Raw genomic sequence first — 19,385 nt, 5'->3', positions numbered from 1 at the left:
TGTATTAATACTGATGGAGTTGGTTTCATTCCTAGTGGAATGTTCGCTAAAAAGTTTTTCAACCACTCAGCCTCATTACCAGCCATCTCAAGAGCAACAAACTCAGATTCCATTGTTGATCTTGCAATAATTGTTTGCCTGACTGATCTCCATGTAATCGCACCACCCCCAAGTGTGAATTCATAATGGATTTTGTCTCGTCTGAATCAGATATCCAGTTAGCATCACATTACCCTTCTAGTGCAGCGGGAAATCCACTATATTCAATGGCATAATCCATTGAACCTCTTAAGTGTGTGTTTGTGTGCAGGACCGAACAGTGTGTGGGTGTAAGACCGAGAGGTGAGTAAAAGACCGAGCGGTAAGCGAAAGACAGAAGAGTGACTGAGGCAGAACGGTGCACTAGAGGAGAAACCGAACGGTAAGACAAAGGGAAGTGAGGTCGAACGATTCGTTTGAGTAGATGCCGAGTGGCTGACCACCCACCAGGCCAACCGATCACCACACCTTTACTGCCATGTCAATTAAAAGTAGTCAGGGAAGGTGGCATAACACATGGCTCGTTGTTTGCCACATCAAAGAAAATTTAATGCCGTTCAATTTTAGGGACTAAAAATAAGAGTTTCAAAACTAAGAGGACTAAAAGAAACAAAACTTTCGAATAGGGACTAAACCCAAAATCGCGTGATAGTTTAGGGACTAAAAATATATTTAACCCACCTAAGATTTATATTTATCCTCTGGTATTAATCCATTGGCTTTTCTTTAGGTAAAATAACATAAACCTTTAGTTTGTCACATGTCACATGTCACGAGCACCTTTTTTGCTAGAAACCACAACAATTTTTTTTTCTCCTTTGATCAAACACTTTTACACTTTCTAATTGTATTTAGAACAATACTGAGTATGATGTATGAGATTTAACTTTGTCTTCTTTTTACATAACATTTATCTTTGTTTGAAACATTTTCATTTTATTTTTTTCTCAATTTGAAATGAGAGTTCCAAATTTCTCTCCTAAGATATTAGAGTTTAGTTTTTGTTTGTCGTTAACAAAATTGATTTTTTAGAAAGCTCATAAAATTGAAAAACTAAAGTGAAAGAAAAAGAAAAAGAAACATACATTATTTTAAATTGTAGGTTTTATGATTATAAAACCATTTATTTTATAATATATCACAAACAAATATTTTACCTTTAAATATGTTTTAGTTTTTGAGAATTGCTAATCATAAAAAATATTAAATATTTTACTTAACTGAATTATTTATGTAATTTTTTTAATTGGTTTAATTAATATATTTATATTTTAATAATTAATAATAATTAATAATAATAACTTAAAAAAAGTAGAAATACAATTTCAACATTTTGAAATAAACAAGAGAGATAATACATGTAAGGGTTACAAGGATATTTAAGCCAATTCTTTATCTTGAATTTAAATTATATAATGATAAAAAAAGGAGAGTAATGATTACTTTTATATTATATTAGTGCACATTGTATCAATTTTTATTTTATGATAATAAAAAAATGAAAATTAATTATTCTAATTATTATTAAAATATAAAATGTATTAAATTTAAAAATATATATTCCTAAAAGATAATTATAAAAAATAGAAGCAAAATTTAAAGGATAAAATAACTAATAAAATAATTTATATTATTAAAGATAAAATGATAATGAAATGTATATTCCAAATAAAGTTATTGAGCAGTTACAAATGCAATACTCTTTATATAAAATTATAAAAATTATAGATAGAATTTTAGGATATTATAAGTGATAATAGAATATGTTTTATATTTTATTATATTGGGCTTTAAATATTAAAATATCATTTCATGATATATTAACACATTTATCTATAATAATATAATACTACAATATCAAAATTAATATAAAAGTAAATAATCCATTTAATACATCAATTATTGACATATTCCATATTTAATATTTAATATTATAAAAATATGAATTATTTAAATTTCTTATTTTTATTTGTTTTCGATAAATTATTAAAGTAATTGAATATTTTTAATAATTATCACCATATATTTATTAAACAAAAGTTAACGTTAATTTTCAATAAGTATTAAAATAATTTTTATTTTTGCTTTATAAATATAAAATCATCAATAGTTTATAGTGACAAACAAAAAACCAAATGGATAATATTTCAAGATTTTTGTTTGTCAGATAATATTTCAAGACAAAATTAATTTAATCCATATAAATTATTTTATCTTGATTTCTTGCCCTTATCGCCAAATTGCATATATATATATATATATATATATATATATATATATATATATATATATATTTATTACCTCGAGTTTAGCGATTTTTGCAACGTTGTTTTCCAACTCCGAAGGCAAAGTCGCGTTATATTTTGGTAAAATGCACCATCTTCATTTTTCCTGGAAAAAGAAAAAGGAAAATAAGAGTCGAGAGAACAGGTTTGAACTCTCTTCTTCATTTTCTTTCTTTTCAATGCTTTTGACATGGCATCGTTTTCTTTCTTCAGTTTCAGTGAGTACTTTGTTTTCCAGAGCCTAGGGTTTTGACGTTTCATTAATGATGAATGATCAATACCGTTATTTAAAACCTTATCGGTGTGAAATGTGTATTTTGAAACTAACGTTGTAACATTGAGGGTTTTGTGTTTCTGTTAGTTTATCTCTGTTAAAGATTATACATATATGCACTAGTTGATTAAACTAACAGTACCTGCCTTGAAGCAGAGTTTTGAGATTTTTAAAATGTTTAATGTTTTTTTGTTTTACTTTTTGTTAATCATTAGTCGACATGATTGTCATTGCAGGATTCCTTGCGATCTCGTTTTGGATTTTTCGTGTGAATAAAAAGCAAGAACTGCATTAAATTGTTGGAGGAATGTGTTAGTTCTGCATTTACCTATTGAATTTGAGGAATTGCTGTTACATCTAGACAAGGAGGGAGGGAAACTTAGATAAAATAAAAGTTTCCGTGGGAGCATAGACTCTTGTAGTGAATCGTACATGTGAATGTGACCATGTGTGATTAGTACCAATTACAAGTTTCTATCGAATGGGTTTGATGGGGATTTTTTGTTTTTCCATATTTCTTTTTATCCCAGTTGAATCTACTGGAAGAGAAGGGACTATGTGGCTCCAAAACTTGGGTGAGGAGTCCAGAGGAACTGTGAGTTTGACCGTCTTCAGTGCAAGTATATTTGTTGTTGCTGCTCTTGTTCTCTCCATGTATTTAGTATTTGAGCATTTAGCCTCCTATAATCAGCCCGAGGTTAATTCTGTTTTCACTTTTAACTGACTTTCCTATTTCACCTCAGTGTTTTTCTTTTGTAATATTTTCTATGGCTAATTGTCTTTTTTATTTTTCAATTTCACTTTACAGGAACAAAAGTTTTTGATTGGTATCATTTTAATGGTTCCTGTTTATGCATTGGAATCAGTAAGAGACACTAACTCAATTACATAATACTTACTGCTCTCCTTTTATTACATTTTATACTTGAGTTTATGACATATATTCTTGGGAATAAGCATCCATGTTTTCCTCTTTTGTTTTTCATCTTGCCGCTGGTTTTGATTCACATGTTTGGATGAACTTAGTTGCTAGCGGTGGGAGTAGGTTGGAACTTACTGTTATTCCATTGAAGGTATATGTTAGAAAAAATAAAAGACAGTTGTTATTTATGTATGACAGTTTTTTAAATAGGGCAGTTATTAGTATCAATAAAATATTGTTAAATATCAGTGGGCATAGGCAATTTGGATTATAGATATAGGAAAGGAGATCAATTAGGTTGGGTGTCTGTTTTTCATTGTTTCTGCAGTGCTGAAGGAGGATTCTCTTTATTAGAGCAGAAACTTGTGTTATCAGTTGTGAGCGTTAGTTCTGATTAGTTCCAGAATTGTGATCTAGGAAATTCTGTTTCATTGGAAGTTCCTGAGTCTAACACTTGTAGTGCATGTTGTTTAGTTACTTTACCTTTTCAGCTTCAGGGTTAATTGTCTTTGCTTTTTACATACTGAAAGAACTATTCAGTCATGGAAAGTGTAATCTCTATTTGGCTGGGATGAAATGTAAGGGGGAGAGAGAGGATGGAATTAAGTATGGTATTTTGTGAGAGAAAAAAGAGTGGAAACATTTTTTAAATTGATGGGATTCACTTTACTTTTTCTCACCTTTTTTCGTTTATCTATAATGTTTTTCCTATCTCTTTCCTATTTTTCTTTAACCAACATCCTTTAATTTCACTTTATTTCTTAGCTATTTAGATTGACCCTTTTCATTCACTCATTTCTTCCTACTCTACTAAACAAACACTAAGTTAAGTTTATTTGACTCTCTAACTAAAAAAAATACTTGGATCTTTTGGGTGGTCAATGACACATGCCATGGGTGAGAGCAGCTGATAGGTTTGTAAGTATGAAACCTAGCCAAAACACTCACACACACACACACAAAATGCAAAGAAGAATGAAAGAATTCTGTTATTTCTCAAGAGATAGCCTGTACAAAGAATAGTCTTGAGAGCATAACCTCCCTCACAAGGTTCAAAGAACCTGTCTGTACAATAACTGCCAAAAGACCCCCACCTCTGCTAAACAGAGGTTACTTATACAATTCTTTCCCGCCCCCCTCCTAACTGTTAAGACAGTTAGGTTCTTTAATTCTTTCTCTCCTTTTGTAAACTAATCAGGGCCTATCATTACCCACCGCCCCATGTTCAACCTTGTCCTCAAGGTTGAATTTCGGGTATTGATCACGTATGGTAATGTTCCCCCTTCTTGCCATTCAATCAACACTTGTGGCACTTCCTCGTCTCCCCGCCTTATTTGCCTCCTATCCAAGACTTTAATAGGCCAATAAAACGGCCCTTCCCCCTGTAAATCCGCAGGTAATTCTTTCTCCACACTCCTAGCCCCCATTGCTTTCTTCAACTGTGATGCATGGAAAATAGGATGTATGCGAGCTGTTTCAGGTAGCTGAAGCCTGTAAGCCACCTGTCCTACCTTCTGCTCAACTAGGAAAGGCCCATAGTATCTCGCTGTCAATTTCGGATGCAGCCTCGATGGCATGGATGTTTGCCTATGCGTCCTGATTTTGAGATATACCCAGTCGCCCACCTCAATATCTGCTACCCTCTGCTTTTTATTAGCCTACTTTACCATCAACTCTTGGGCTTGCACTAAGTGGAACTTCAATTGCTTCAAAGCCTCATCTCGGGTCTGTAACTCCTGTGCTACTGCCTCCATTGCTGTTTCGCCTAGAATAAACCTATGCAAAGATGGAGGTGATCTCCCATAGACTACCTCGAAAGGTGTACACTTCGCAGCTCCCTGAAAACTGGTATTGTACCAGTATTCCGCCCAAGGCAAAACAAAACTCCATCCCTTAGGTTGCTCCGAGCAAAAACATCGCAAATACCCCTCTAATACCCAGTTCAACACCTCCGTCTGGCCATCGGACTTTGGGTGGTAAGCTGTGCTCATCTGTAGTTGAGTCCCTTGCCTCTTAAACAACTCTTTCCAAAAATTACTCAAAAACAGGGGATCCCTGTCACTCACAATAGAAGCTAGTATACCATGCAACCTGACCACTTCTTTAATGAATACTTCAGCTATCGTGTGAGCTGAATAAGGGTTCTTCAAGGGTACGAAATGGCCATACTTACTAAGGCGATCCACCACCACCAGCACTGCATCAAACCCATTCGATCGTGGCAGCTTGACTATGAAGTCCATGTTGACTTCTTCCCACACATTAGGAATAGGTAGAGGTTGCAGCAGTCCTTGAGGGGAAGATGCAAGGTACTTGTGTTGTTGACACACCAAACAACCCGCCACATAGTCTGTAACAACCTTCTTCATTCCCACCCAATAAAGAGACTGAGCCACCCTTCTGTAGGTCTTGTACACTTCGGAATCCCCCCAGTTTGGGTCAGATGAAACTCGACTAGCAGTTTTGGAAACCAGGATGATTGAGCTGATATCACCAACCTACCCTTATAATGCAGCCGTTCATTCTCCATAGTGAAAGCCATAGTGAAAGGTGGGTGTGCCTCTGGGTTCTTCTTAATATCCTCCACCACCTTCCTTAAGTATTCATCCTGCTCCACATCCTTTAAAATATCCCCAAAATCCTGCCAATAAAGTCTAGTCACTACCCTTAATTCCTTTTCCCCTTCCCCCTGGTCCTCCATTCTTCTGGACAATGCATCCGCTGCCCTGTTGGTGTTCCCTGCCTTATAGACTATCTCAAAGTCATACCCAAGCAGTTTGGCAAGCCAATTATGTTGATTCTGGGTTGTAATCCGCTGCTCCAGCAAGTACCGCAAGCTTCTCTGGTCTGTGTGAACTACAAACCGTTGTCCCAACAGGTATGGTCGCCAATGTTGTATGGCCATCACCTAGGCCGTGAGTTCTTTCTCATAAATTGACTTGTTCAATGACCCCTCAAATAAGGCCTTACTGAAATAGGCTATGGGTCTTCGGCCTTGTGTCAGCACTGCTCCAACTCCCCCTCCCAACGCATCACATTCTATGTGGAATGGCTGATCAAAATCTGGTAACACTATACTCTCCCTTTTTCAATAAGTCGGTCAAGGGCTTAGCAATTTTTCCATAGTCCTTGACAAAACGCCGGTAATACCCAGTCAGCCCAAGAAATCCCCTCTAGGCTTTCACACTCCTTGGTCTCTCCCAATCCAACACTTCTTTTACTTTTCCTGGATCCATCTCTACCCCTTTTTCAGAAATCAAGTGGCCGAGATACCTTATCTGAACACGTCCAAATTCGCACTTCTTCCTGTTAGCAACCCATTGATTTTCCTCCAGCCTCCTCAACTCCATCCCCACATGCCTCATATGTTCTGCCCATGACTGGCTGTAAATCAATATATCATCAAAGAAAACTAGCACGAATTTCCTTAGGTAGGGCTGCAGTAAATTGCTCATCGCGCTTTGAAAGGTTGCAGGGGCATTGGTTAAGCCAAGTGGCATTACCAAGAATTCATAATGCCCCAAATGAGTGCGAAACGACGTCTTCTGAATGTCTTGCCTTAAGATCAACCTTGGAGAAATATTTTGCTCCTCTCAACTCATCTAACAGCTCCTCTATCACTGGAATTGGGAACTTATCCGGAACTGTGGCATGGTTTAGGGCCCTATAATCCACACAGAATCTCCAAGAACCATCCTTCTTCACCAATATAACAGGGCTGGAATATGGGCTATTGCTTGGCCGTATCACCCCTGTTTGCAGCATTCCCGCCATTTGCTTCTCTATTTCATTCTTCAGCACATGTGGGTACCTGTAGGGCCTCACGTTTATTGGGTCAACTCCCTCCTTCATGGGTATTTGATGCACCATAAGTCTCTCTGGGGCAACCCGTTGGGTTCCTGGAACACCCCTGCATACTAGTCCAGTACCTCCTCTATTTCTTTTCTCTGGATCTCTGTTATTCCTGGGTAAGGTGCCCCTACTCCACCCCTCTCCATCTCTCCCAATTCCCACACTAGCATCCAAACCTCCGCCTCCTTTATTTTCAACAATGCCTCTGGAGCTACCAAGCTTCTGGTTAGCGTAGGATCCCCCCTTATGGTTACCTTCCTACCCTCCTGGCTGAAAGTCATGGTCAGCTTGCTCCAATCCATAGTTACCTCTCTAAAGTAGCCAACCATTCCACCCCCATAATCACATCCACTCCTCCTAATTCAAATAGGTGGAATCTAGTTGTCACCTCCACTTCCCCTATACCAATCCGCACCCCTTCGCAGCATCCTCGGGTTTCTTTTTTCTGCCCATCGCCCAGGCTAACCATGTAAGGCCTAGTCTCTGTCGTGTCTAATCCCAATCCTCCCACAAGCTCTCTACTAATGAAATTATGGCTCGCGCCACTGTCAATTAGGACTAAAACTCTTCTCCCTCTGATTTCTCCTTGCAACTTCATCATCTTAGCTTGCGTCAGACCTCCTGCAGAGCACGCCGAGAGCTCCATCTGCATCTGACTTAACTCTGACTCTATTTTGGTCTCAGTTCCCTCTTCGTCCTCTGCCAAAATCAACATCCTCAAACCCCTTTCTGGGCATCGATGCCCAGCCCGAAAGCCCCTCCACATCTGAAACATTTGCCTTCTTCCCTACGTTTCACATATTCGGCGTAAGGCAAGTTTCGAAAATTTCTTCCTCTGTTATCGATATTGGATGACGCCACCCCACTCGCCTGTGTCGATTCTCTACGCACCGACCCACTACTCTCCGCTGGCCCTATTCGGTTGTGGTTTTGACGTATGGGTTCCACCCGCGACACTGTCCCGATAGGCTTATTCCAGTTCGTCATGCTTCTTCCCGTTCCTCCTGACTTCGCACCCCTATGCAGTTCTTCCCCGTCGCGCGCAATATGCATTGCGACCATCAGTTCCTGAGGGTTGAGTAATCGCACCTGGTTACGTATCGTTTCTTGCAACCCAACCATCAAATATCCCAACAAAATTTCCTCCGGTAGCTTCGACGTTTGTCCTACCAAGATTTCGAATTCTTTGTTGAACTCATCCACTGAATCGGTCTGCTTGATGGTGGCCAACCTTTCATAGACGGTTCCCCTGCTTCTTCCCTCGAACCGCGCTACCATCGCTTCCTTCAACCCTTCCCAAGATTGGTTTCTGGCTTTCTCCTTCCAGAACTGGAACCAATATCCAGCACTGCCCTCCATGCTTATATACGCCAACCGTACCTTCTCTTCATCCTCCGTTACCCCTTGCAAGTCAAAAAATCTGTCCGCTCTATCAGCAGCCCACTCCAGGATCCCAACTCCCTTCAAGCTGGGAGGAAAGTAGTATGGCCCCTTCAAGAACCAAACAATTCCCTATCACAAAGAGATGCGGCTCACTTCCATTATTTCCTTTTTGTTTTCTTACATCTTTATGCTGGGGGACTTACTTAGGATGAATAACTACTTTATTTTCATAAATATACTCTCACATCCTGTTCTTCAACTGGTAATACAAATTTTAGTAAATCTTGGCTTCATTTTACACAACGACTATCTGGAGCAAGTTGCATGAAGCATTGTATTTCCATTTCTTCCAGCTGTATATAATCTAGTTCCTAATCTTTCCATTTATATCTCTGTTTTTGAATAGAATGTAATAATTCATTCTCAAGTACTGATGTTTGTATGGTGCAGTTTTTGTCAGTTTTGGATTCTGATGCAGCATTTAACAGTGAAATTATCCGGGAATGCTATGAAGCTTTTGCATTATACTGCTTTGAGAGATATTTGATAGCTTGTTTAGGTATGTCAAATTGATTCTATGACCATAAGATTCCATTAACTGTACCTGTTATTTTTGTGTTGATATATTTTCCAAAAGTGATAAATGATGAGATCTTTTACTGGAACTTTCTGCATCTCCTTCCCTCAATTTTCAAGCTTCTTCATTCAGAATTTGATACCTTAATGTTATAAATCATGACTTGAAAAGGATGTGATACATCTCAAATTCTTTTGTTTGTTGAATTTTATTATGCTGTAATGCTCTTTAATACTATGTTTATATTATTTTTATAGGTGGTGAGGACAAAACTATTCAATTTATGGAAAGTATGAACCTAACAGACTCCAGCATTCCTCTTCTGAAAGAAGCATATGCATATGGAGTTGTAGAGCATCCATTTCCCTTAAATCTCTTCTTGAAGGATTGGAATCTAGGCTCCGAGTTCTATCAATCTGTGAAAATTGGCATTGTACAATATGTATGTGTGATTTTGTCAAATTGTGTAATATTAATGTCTTCCCCCAACCTCCCTCTAGTGGTTTCTGTGCGAAGTAAATATCTCTCTTGTTGCTCACTAAAATCTTCATTGCAGATGATATTGAAGATGATATGTGCAGTACTGGCAACAATTCTCCAATCTTTTGGGGTTTATGGAGAGGGGAAGTTTGAATGGAAATACGGGTAAGATTATAATGTCTCGTGTTTTGATCTTGATTATAGATACTGAAATCATTGTTCAAGATTTATTGAGAATCAATAATTAAAATGGTATAAAAATGTCTGTATGATCAAGTGGTTCGAAGTTAATACCAACAATTTTGGGTCTTCAGGCCCACAAGAACTATCAATACGCCTGAGGAAGATTACATGTACATGCTAAAATCGGTCACTGGCCTTCTCCAATTATTATTGTATACATATATATATATATATATATATATATCTATATATATATATGTATATATATATATGTATATATATATATATGTATATATATATATACATATATATATATATACATATATATATATATATATACATATATATATATGTATATATATGACTTGAGAATTAAACTGTAAAATAATTCTAGAGGGCTTGATTGATTCCTTTCATAATCTTCTATTTATAAGAATAAATTGATACAAGAGTACATGATAAATAGGGTAATCCTAGAAACAATATAATCATGATAAATAGGGTAACCCTAGACACAATATAATCATGATAAATAGGTAACCCTAGACACAATATAATCATGATAAATAGGTAACCCCCTCTTGGAGCATACAAATTGTATGTACCAAGATTGGAACAAATAAATTCAATCCGAAGGCCCCTTAATGACTTGGTCAATACATCTACGAGTTGATTGTTTGACCCAATAAACTTAGTACATATTTTTTTAGTCAACAACTTTTCACGAATAAAATGACAATCAATTTTTATATGTTTAGTCCTCTCGTGAAATACTGAATTTGATGCAATGTGGAGCGCAACTTGATTGTTGCAATACATCTTCATAGGATGGATGTCAGAGAATTTAAGCTCTTGAAGGAATTGTTTCACCCATATAAGTTCACATGTTAGTGACGCCATTGCCTTATACTCGGCTTCAGCGGTTGATTGAGCTACTACATTTTGTTTCTTACTTTTCCATGAAATAATGTTTCCTCCCGAAAAAACACAATATCCTATAGTAGACCGTCTATCAATAGGCGAACCTGCGCAATCTGCATCACAATACTCAGAGACTTGAATGCTTCCTTTATCTTCATATAACAATCCTTGCCTGCGAGCCTTTTTGACATATCTTAGAATGTGAATGAGAGCATTCCAATGGTCAACACCTGGAGCCTGCATGAACTGACTAACCACTCCAAATGCAAAGGATAAATCTGGTCTTGTAATAGTAAGATAAATCAGTTTTCCAACCAGCCTCCTATACCTCTCTGGATCGGAGAATAATTCACCTTCTTCTGTCTTTAATTTCTGGTTTGGGTCCATGGGACTGTCTACCGGTCTGCAATCAATCATGCTTGTTTCTTGTAATATATCAAGAGCATACTTCCTTTGGGAGATTACAACTCCATCTTTTGATTGCGCTAATTCAATGCCTAAAAAATATTTAAGACTTCCAAGATCCTTGGTTTGAAAATGTCTATACAAGTACTCTTTCAGTTGAGATATTCCAACATCATCCCCTGTAATGACAATATCATCAACATATACTATTAAGTAAACACATTTCCTAAGAGAAGAATGAGAGTAAAAAACCAAATGATCTGCTTCACTGCTTTTTAGCCCAAATTTTTGAACAATGGAGCTAAAGTTTCCAAACCAAGCACGTGGTGATTGCTTGAGGCCATATAAAGATCGATGTAGTTTGCATCACCATGTAGGAAGGCATTCTTGATATACAATTGATGAACTGGCCAATACGAATGGCTGCCATGAACAGGAGAGAAAGTGTCATAATAATCAAGACCATAAACCTGAGTATAACCTTTTGCAACAAGTCGGGCTTTGAGCCAATCAATTTCACCGTCAGGGTTGACTTTAACTGCATACACCCATTGACAACCAACCGCCTTTTTGCCCGGGGGAAGGGGCACCAGCTCCCAAGTATTACTGTGGTCATGAGCCTACATTTCTGCAATCATAGCTTGTCGCCATCCAAGATGATCAAGTGCTTCTTTCACATTCTTGGGTATAACAACAGAAGACACTGAGGATAAAAGAGAAAAATAGGAGGGCGTCAAACGATGATAGCTAAGGAAATTATAAATGGGATGAGGGTTTCGAGTGGAACGTATACCTTTTCTGAGAGCAATAGGCCATGCTGAATCATTTGCACTAGGAGGTGTGGGAGGAGGTGACGAAGGAGAAGAATCTGAAGTAGGAGATTCACCATTGTCTTGGGGAGGTGGACTATCCATTAGGGCCCTGTGTGGCATGATCTCAGTATGTGGAGAAACGGGTTCAGGATGATTGTGATCAAGACTTGGAATGATAGAGACAGTGGAACTATTTGACTCGGCCACTGGAATAGGAAGGACCTGTTGGAGGATAGAAACATCCTGAACAAATGGAGAGAAGTAAGGAGTTTGTTCAAAGAATGTGACATTGACAAACATGTAATACTTCTTAGTTTCAGGAGAGTAACACCGATATCCTTTTTGAAGTCGAGAATAGGCTAAGAAGACACATTTGAGAGCGCGAGCAGAGAGTTTGTCTAGACCTAAAGACATGTCATGAACAAAACATACACAACCAAACACTTGGGGGGAGATGTATGAAAGAGAGGATAATTAAGAAACAGAATGGAGAAAGGGACTTTATTATCAAGAGAGGAGGAGGGCATCCTATTAATAAGATAACATGCAGTTAAGATGACATCCCCCAATGATGGACAAGAATATGGGCACCAAGCAAAAGGGTACGAGCAGTTTCAACCAAGTGTCTATTTTTTTGTTTTGCTATACCATTTTGCTGCGGTGTATGAGGACAAGTAGACTGATGTAAGATACCATGGGAACTCAAGATGGCAGAAAAGGAGGATGAGAAATACTCTTTTGCATTATCACTTCTTAATATTTTGATTACTTGACCAAATTGATTCTTGATTTCATTATGTAAAGATGACTAACAATTTAGAACAATTTTTCATAAGATAAACTCAAGTACATCTTGAATATTTATCAATGAAGGTAACAAAATACCTAAAATCAAAGGAGGAGATAGACTAGGTTCCCATATATCAGAATGGATGATGGAAAAACTAGAATTACATATTGATTGAGACCTTTTAGGAAAGGAAGATCTAACATGTTTTCCTAATTAACATGACTCACATTCTAAGGTCTGGAGACCACTAAGTTTAGGACACATCTTTTTTAATTTGGAAAAATGAGGATGGCTAAGTCGATCATGTACCAGTTTAGAATTAGGAGCAACAACACAGGACACCCTTGGACGAGATCCAAAATGGTATTATCTGCCAGCTTCATATCCTTCTCCAATCTGTCTCCCCGAACCTAGCTCCTGTATAACAAAAAATTTGTGATCAAAGGTTATTAAACAATTTAACATTCTGGTAAACTGGCTTAGGGAAATTAAATTAAAAGGACAATTAGGGACAAAAAGAATAGAGTTGAGATTAAGGGAGGGAGACAAGGAAACATGAGCGACTCCTTTGGAGGAAATTTTAGATCCATTTGCAAGGGTTATGAAATGAGGTTTTTCACGAAAGGAAATAGATGAGAACAAAGAGGTATTACCAGAAATGTTATCAGAAGCACCTGAGTCAATTACCAATGAATTTTGACCTTTCATGGATTGAGAAACACAGGTTGTTGATGTACTGGGAGATTGAGATGGTTGTTCCAAACTGTTAGACTTTAACCTTACATACTCTTGATATTCATCCTCGGAGAACTTAGAAGTAGAAGTTTAAGTCTTCGAAGTGGAAGTTCCAGTCTTCGAAATATTGGTAGCTTTGGAAGGGAAACCATGTAAGGAGTAGCAATTCTCTTGAGTGTGACCCATCCTTTTACAATATGTGCATTGAGGATGTCCCCGACCTCCTCGTCTTCCTCCTCTAGTGCCACGTCCTCCTCTTCCTCGTGTGGCAACCATGATAGATGGTTCCACTAGTTCATGCGCTTCCTAAGTTTGAGGTACTGGGCCACGCAGAAGGCGAGTGGTCAATGTTTCCATGGAGGGGGACCTCATGACTGGTCAGAAATTGATCTTTGAGATGATCAAAATCAGAATGTAGGGCACGAAGGATCAACACCATGTAAAATTTGTCTAGTTTCATTTTGATATCCTCTAATGGGTTCGCTTCCAAAAACATCTTGAGTTCTTCGACAACAGATTGGGCTTTAGCCATGAAAGACACCATATCACGGTTGCCATTTTAAGAGATGCAAGCTTTTTTGCAGTGTCATAGAGACGTTGAATATCGTTGGCATAAATGCTTTGAGCTTTCTTCCAAAAGGAGTGACAAGTTTTGAAAGCTCTCAGAAGTATAAGAAGTTTGGGTTCCACTAATTGCCATAACAGGGCACACAACTGGAAATCTGCTTGTTTCCACTGATCAACCTTTTCAGTTGGCACATGGCTTCCATCTCGCTCAAGGTGGTCATAATGTCCTTGGCCAAGGAACCACATTTCAACAGTAGCAGACCATGACAGACAATTTTTTCCATTTAGCTTTTCGGAGGTAATTGATGGACTTTTGGAGAAGGAAAGAGTACTGCTAGATGCCATCTTTGAATAAGACGAATCGTACCAGCAAGGAACAAGAAAACCCTAAGGGTTTAGATGGACAAAACTATGACAGTGGCTGACGGCGGCTAGCTGCGGACGGTGGCCGGCAGTGTCGGACGGCGGCCGACGATGGCGGATGATGGCCGAAGACTAATAGCGGCCAACGGCGACGATGGTGGCCGGCGGCGGGAAATGGCGGACGGTGGCGGGTGGCAGTGGACTGTAAAATAACTTGAGAATTAAACTGTAAAATAATTCTGGAGGGCTTGATTGATCCTCTCATAATCTTCTATTTATAAGAATAAATTTATACAAGAGTACATGATAAATAGGGTAACCCTATACACAATATAATCATGATAAATAGGGTAATCCTTGACACAATATAATCATGATGAATTAGGATAAATATGCTGACAATATGTATGTGTGTGTATATATATATATATATATATATATATATATATATATATATATATATATGTATACGTATGTATGTACATATGTATGTACGTATGTATGTACGTGTACGTACGTGTACGTACGTGTACGTACGTGTACGTACGTGTACGTACGTGTACGTACGTGTACGTACGTGTACGTACGTGTACGTACGTGTACGTACGTGTACGTACGTGTACGTGTGTACGTGTACGTACGTGTACGTACGTGTACGTGTGTACGTGTACGTACGTGTACGTGTGTACGTGTACGTACGTGTACGTGTGTACGTGTACGTACGTGTACGTGTGTACGTGTGTACGTGTGTACGTGTGTACGTGTACGTACGTGTACGTGTACGTACGTGTACGTACGTGTACGTGTACGTACGTGTACGTGTGTACGTGTGTACGTGTACGTACGTGTACGTGTGTACGTGTGTACGTGTGTACGTGTGTACGTGTGTACGTGTGTACGTGTGTACGTGTGTACGTGTGTACGTGTGTACGTGTGTACGTGTGTACGTGTGTACGTGTACGTGTACGTATATATGTACGTATATACGTATATATATATATATATATTATATGCAGAGAGAGAGAGAGTTATGTATAGTTATATGTCAATTGAAAAGATAAATATTGATGATAATACCTTTAACTTTTTTGTGGTGAGGGTGTGCAAGGTTGGGTAGCAGTAATTTTGTAATTTTGTGTCCCCTCAAGTCTGACACTGTTGTGCTTGCAGGTATCCCTACTTGGCACTAGTTCTTAACTTTAGTCAGACATGGGCCCTATATTGCCTTGTACAATTCTATTCTGTTATTAAAGATAAGTTGAAACCAATCAAACCATTGGCAAAGTTTCTAACTTTTAAGTCAATTGTCTTCCTCACATGGTGGCAAAGTGTGGCTGTTGCATTTCTATTTTATGTGGGAGCTTTTAGGGGATCATTGGCTCAGGAGTTGAAAACACGTATACAGGACTACATCATCTGTATAGAGGTGAGCTAGTTGTGCTGCTAATAATGTATATTATTTTCTCTGATACAGCATTGTTAAAGATTTAGATATTTAGATTTTAAGGTATACTGATATATTCGTATCCTTTGCATTTGTGTTTGGAATTAATCTGAACTGTATTCATTGTCATTTGTATTGAATGAAAACTATGGGCCATGCCACACGTACACGTATGAATTTTTGAGGTAGTGTGTATTTTTCTTCCTTTGTATATGTCAAGCAGATTGTTGAATATTTGTATTGTATATGCATACATGTCAAGCAGATTGTTGAATATTTGTATTGTATATGAATGCACATACAAACATTGTAATTATTATTACTTGCGTAAACACACATTTCACTTCTGCTCATCTGTATTCACACATTATTCACGCAAAACAGACTTGATAACTTACCTCTGTTTTAAACCAAGTCATCCTGCCCATGATCCACTCCTCTGACATCATTTGTGGCCCAGCCTAGCATTTCCAGAATGTGCACTTCTTTCCGGCGACCTGTTAGTCATGAGTCTCTGTTCGATTTTGTGTTGTGATGCTCACACCCGCAGGCCCTCTCCTTTTTTTCTTCATTTGGTTTTTTGCGCACTCTCTTTGTTGAGTGTATTCTTTTATTATTAATGCAATTGTCTTCCTTTATTTTTTATTACGATCGTATTTTATATTATGGCCTTTCATTAGTAATCACATGAATGCCTCTAATTACGGATAACTCTTTGTTTTTGAGCATTAGTGTGTTGCAGCATCCTGCTATCCCACTAGAGAGTGTTGTTCCAGAATTGACACACCTGGTTAATAATTGAAATAAGTGAATGAACTATAAACTGTTAACATCTGATTGAATAAGGAATATACGTATCCTCTGTAAGTCGGTAAAACATATGTGTGTGAGCATTTTTTAATGGTAGGGTAATTATGAAGTACTAAAGAATGAACATGTTTAGATGTTATCTATATATTTATATCTGAATCACGGGTCCTCACTCCTGGATGACTGGTGATGAGGCACAGGCATAAGATGCTATTTCCGAGAAGGACTTCTGCAGTACATTAAATGATCGTATATGGCATAGTAAGTTAGATTTTATGGAGCTTTTTTTGTGACCAGTGACTGCTTTCCTTTAAAACCGAGACAGGTTCATTTTATTCTGTTATTCAAGGGTAGACTGGTTAGCTGTTGTATGTAAAGTAGTATGTCACGTCATGTTAAGTTAGGTTATGTTTAAACTATAAATTCTTGTGTTGGGTGTCTTACTTGAAACAAAATATTCAATTATTCTGATGTTCTGGGAAAACCTTTTTCATGTGGTTTGGCTTCTTAAAATTTGTGAATAGATGGGCGTGGCTGCTGTTGTGCACCTTTATGTCTTCCCAGCAGAACCTTACAAAAGGGGGGAGAGGTGTGTCCGTAATGTAGCAGTGATGACTGACTATGCCTCGCTAGGATCCCCACCAGACCCCGAGGAGGTTCGCGACTGTCAGCGCTCGACGAGAACATGGCTGGGAGCTTACGAGAGAGAAAAACCTATGAAATTTACCCAGAGTGTTCGGGACGTTGTTGTTGGAAGTGGTGAAATTGTGAGATATGAACACTTGAACCTGCTCCACCTGTACATCTTGTCATGTTTCTAATTGTGAGATATCTACTGTCTTTTATGTTTCAGATTGTCGATGACATGATATTTACAGTTTCTCATGTGGTGGAGCCTGTTGAGAGGGGCATTGCAAAGATAAACAAAACCTTCCATCAGATATCAGAAAATGTGAAACGCCATGAGCAGCGGACGCAAATCGCCAAGGATGATTGTTACCTTGTTCCCTTGCGATCACGAATACCAGAATTTTCTGACGTTCATGATAGTATGGGTGATGGAAGTTTCAGTGATAGTGGCTTATCCAGTGGAAAACGACAGTATTCTCAATTAAAAGCAGGAACCTCCAGAAGTAGAAGATAGTGTTTTTTTAAAGTGTATATATAGTTACACACGAATCGACGTGAAATTTTCAACTACGTCGTTATATTTCGGTGAAAGTGCTGAAATATAAGTGTATATATTTAACTTGAGGTGATGGATTGAGACACTGAATAATACCTGCTATACGTGTAACATATCATCAAGGTGTATGCGTCATGTGTAGTGCTCCTCGTAGATGTTGAAGGATTATTATAGGTTCCACTTCAATTTTTTACATTTAATGATATGTTTGTTTTAGCTGGTCTTTTACTTTGTAAGGAGAAAAAAAATCCTATCATCTCATAGATGATGTGCTATGTAGGTAAACTTCTCTATGTTAGTGTTTTGTATGAAAGAGTGAAATTAATTTTTCGAAGTTCAATGAGTATATACGAGATGTCAATGTCTTCAAATGAGTTTATATGCAAACATATTGTCTAAAACAGTTTACTTATTTTTTAATTTTCTTCCAATGTAAATGACTACCAAGAAATTTATCTAAATTGGGTTTGTCAATGTTTTCATTAGTTTCATCCAATTTTGTGTAGAGAGAGAATAGACTATATAAAAAGAAAAAGGCTTTAAAAGTCAAAAGTGGACAGAAAGAAAATATTGACATAATGTTTTTGCTATTAAAAGTTGAGTTGAAAAGTTCATAGAAGAGAAGATCAAGAGAAAAAACACATAAATACAAAAGATATCATCTGAGAAGCAAAACAAATACTAAAAAGAGAATAAAAACTCTGAGCCTTGTAGAATCATAAGCTTACATTGGTAAAAAGAGAAAATTCTACAAAGTATATTAGATAGAGTTGTATTGTGAACACATCATTTCTACGAGAGTAATCATCTAAGACTTGTAAGCAATCTGATTGATTGCACATTCTGGAAAGAATTCAAACACTTGTTGATTAATTCAATCAAGTTAAACGATTACTAGGCAGCGTATCAGGTTGATACCGTGATTGTCTAGTGGAAACCAGGAGTGGGTGAAATTCAGTTCTAGGCAGCATATCAAGAAGATATCAGGATTGTCTAGTGGAAAACAGAAATGGGTGAAACTCAACTAGGCAGGATATCAGGAAAATACCATAATTGTTTAGAGATACCAGGAGTGGTGAAGAATATTGCACAACAAGAGTGTGATACTCAATTCTAGTCAGTGTAATAATTGTTACCAGGATTGACTAGTGTAACCAGGAGTGGTACTAATATTGAAATTATAACCTCATTAAAAATCTAGTGGAACCATCTAAAAGGTCTTAGAGAAGAACTGGACGTAACTCAGTTGAGTGAATCAATATAAAAAAAATTGTGTTTACTACTTCATCTTTGTAGAACATATTATTTACAAATACTGCAATTGCTTGCAAAGTTAATTATTGATAAACGCTCTTGT

The 19,385-nt window shown here is 37.5% G+C and overlaps 1 protein-coding gene across 3 annotated transcripts; it reads left to right on the top strand.

Moving 5' to 3' along the window:
- The first annotated feature begins 2,358 nt into the window (after window positions 1-2,358).
- Window positions 2,359-18,362, top strand: LOC148197335 (protein LAZ1 homolog 1-like). Of its 3 annotated transcripts, XM_088092283.1 has the most exons (10): window positions 2,364-2,469; window positions 2,835-2,909; window positions 3,129-3,295; window positions 3,407-3,463; window positions 9,206-9,314; window positions 9,590-9,774; window positions 9,889-9,977; window positions 15,759-16,014; window positions 17,367-17,609; window positions 17,696-18,362. In XM_088092283.1, the coding sequence occupies exons 2-10, from the start codon at window positions 2,906-2,908 to the stop codon at window positions 17,984-17,986; spliced, it is 1,401 nt and encodes a 466-aa protein (XP_087948409.1). In that variant the 5' UTR covers window positions 2,364-2,469; window positions 2,835-2,905; the 3' UTR covers window positions 17,987-18,362. The 3 variants fall into 3 exon arrangements, with proteins under 3 accessions (XP_087948410.1, XP_087948409.1, XP_087948408.1); XM_088092284.1 differs by lacking the exon at window positions 2,835-2,909 and having other exon boundaries at window positions 2,359-2,469; XM_088092282.1 differs by lacking the exons at window positions 2,364-2,469; window positions 2,835-2,909 and having other exon boundaries at window positions 2,916-3,295.
- The last annotated feature ends 1,023 nt before the right edge of the window (window positions 18,363-19,385 follow it).

This window comes from Vigna umbellata, chromosome 6 (assembly GCF_029865625.1).
Source record: "Vigna umbellata cultivar VRB3 chromosome 6, Vumbellata_1.0, whole genome shotgun sequence".
Lineage (NCBI taxonomy): Eukaryota > Viridiplantae > Streptophyta > Magnoliopsida > Fabales > Fabaceae > Vigna > Vigna umbellata.
The sequence above is the reverse complement of the archived record's forward strand: the minus strand, read 5'-3'. Positions and strand labels throughout refer to the sequence as shown.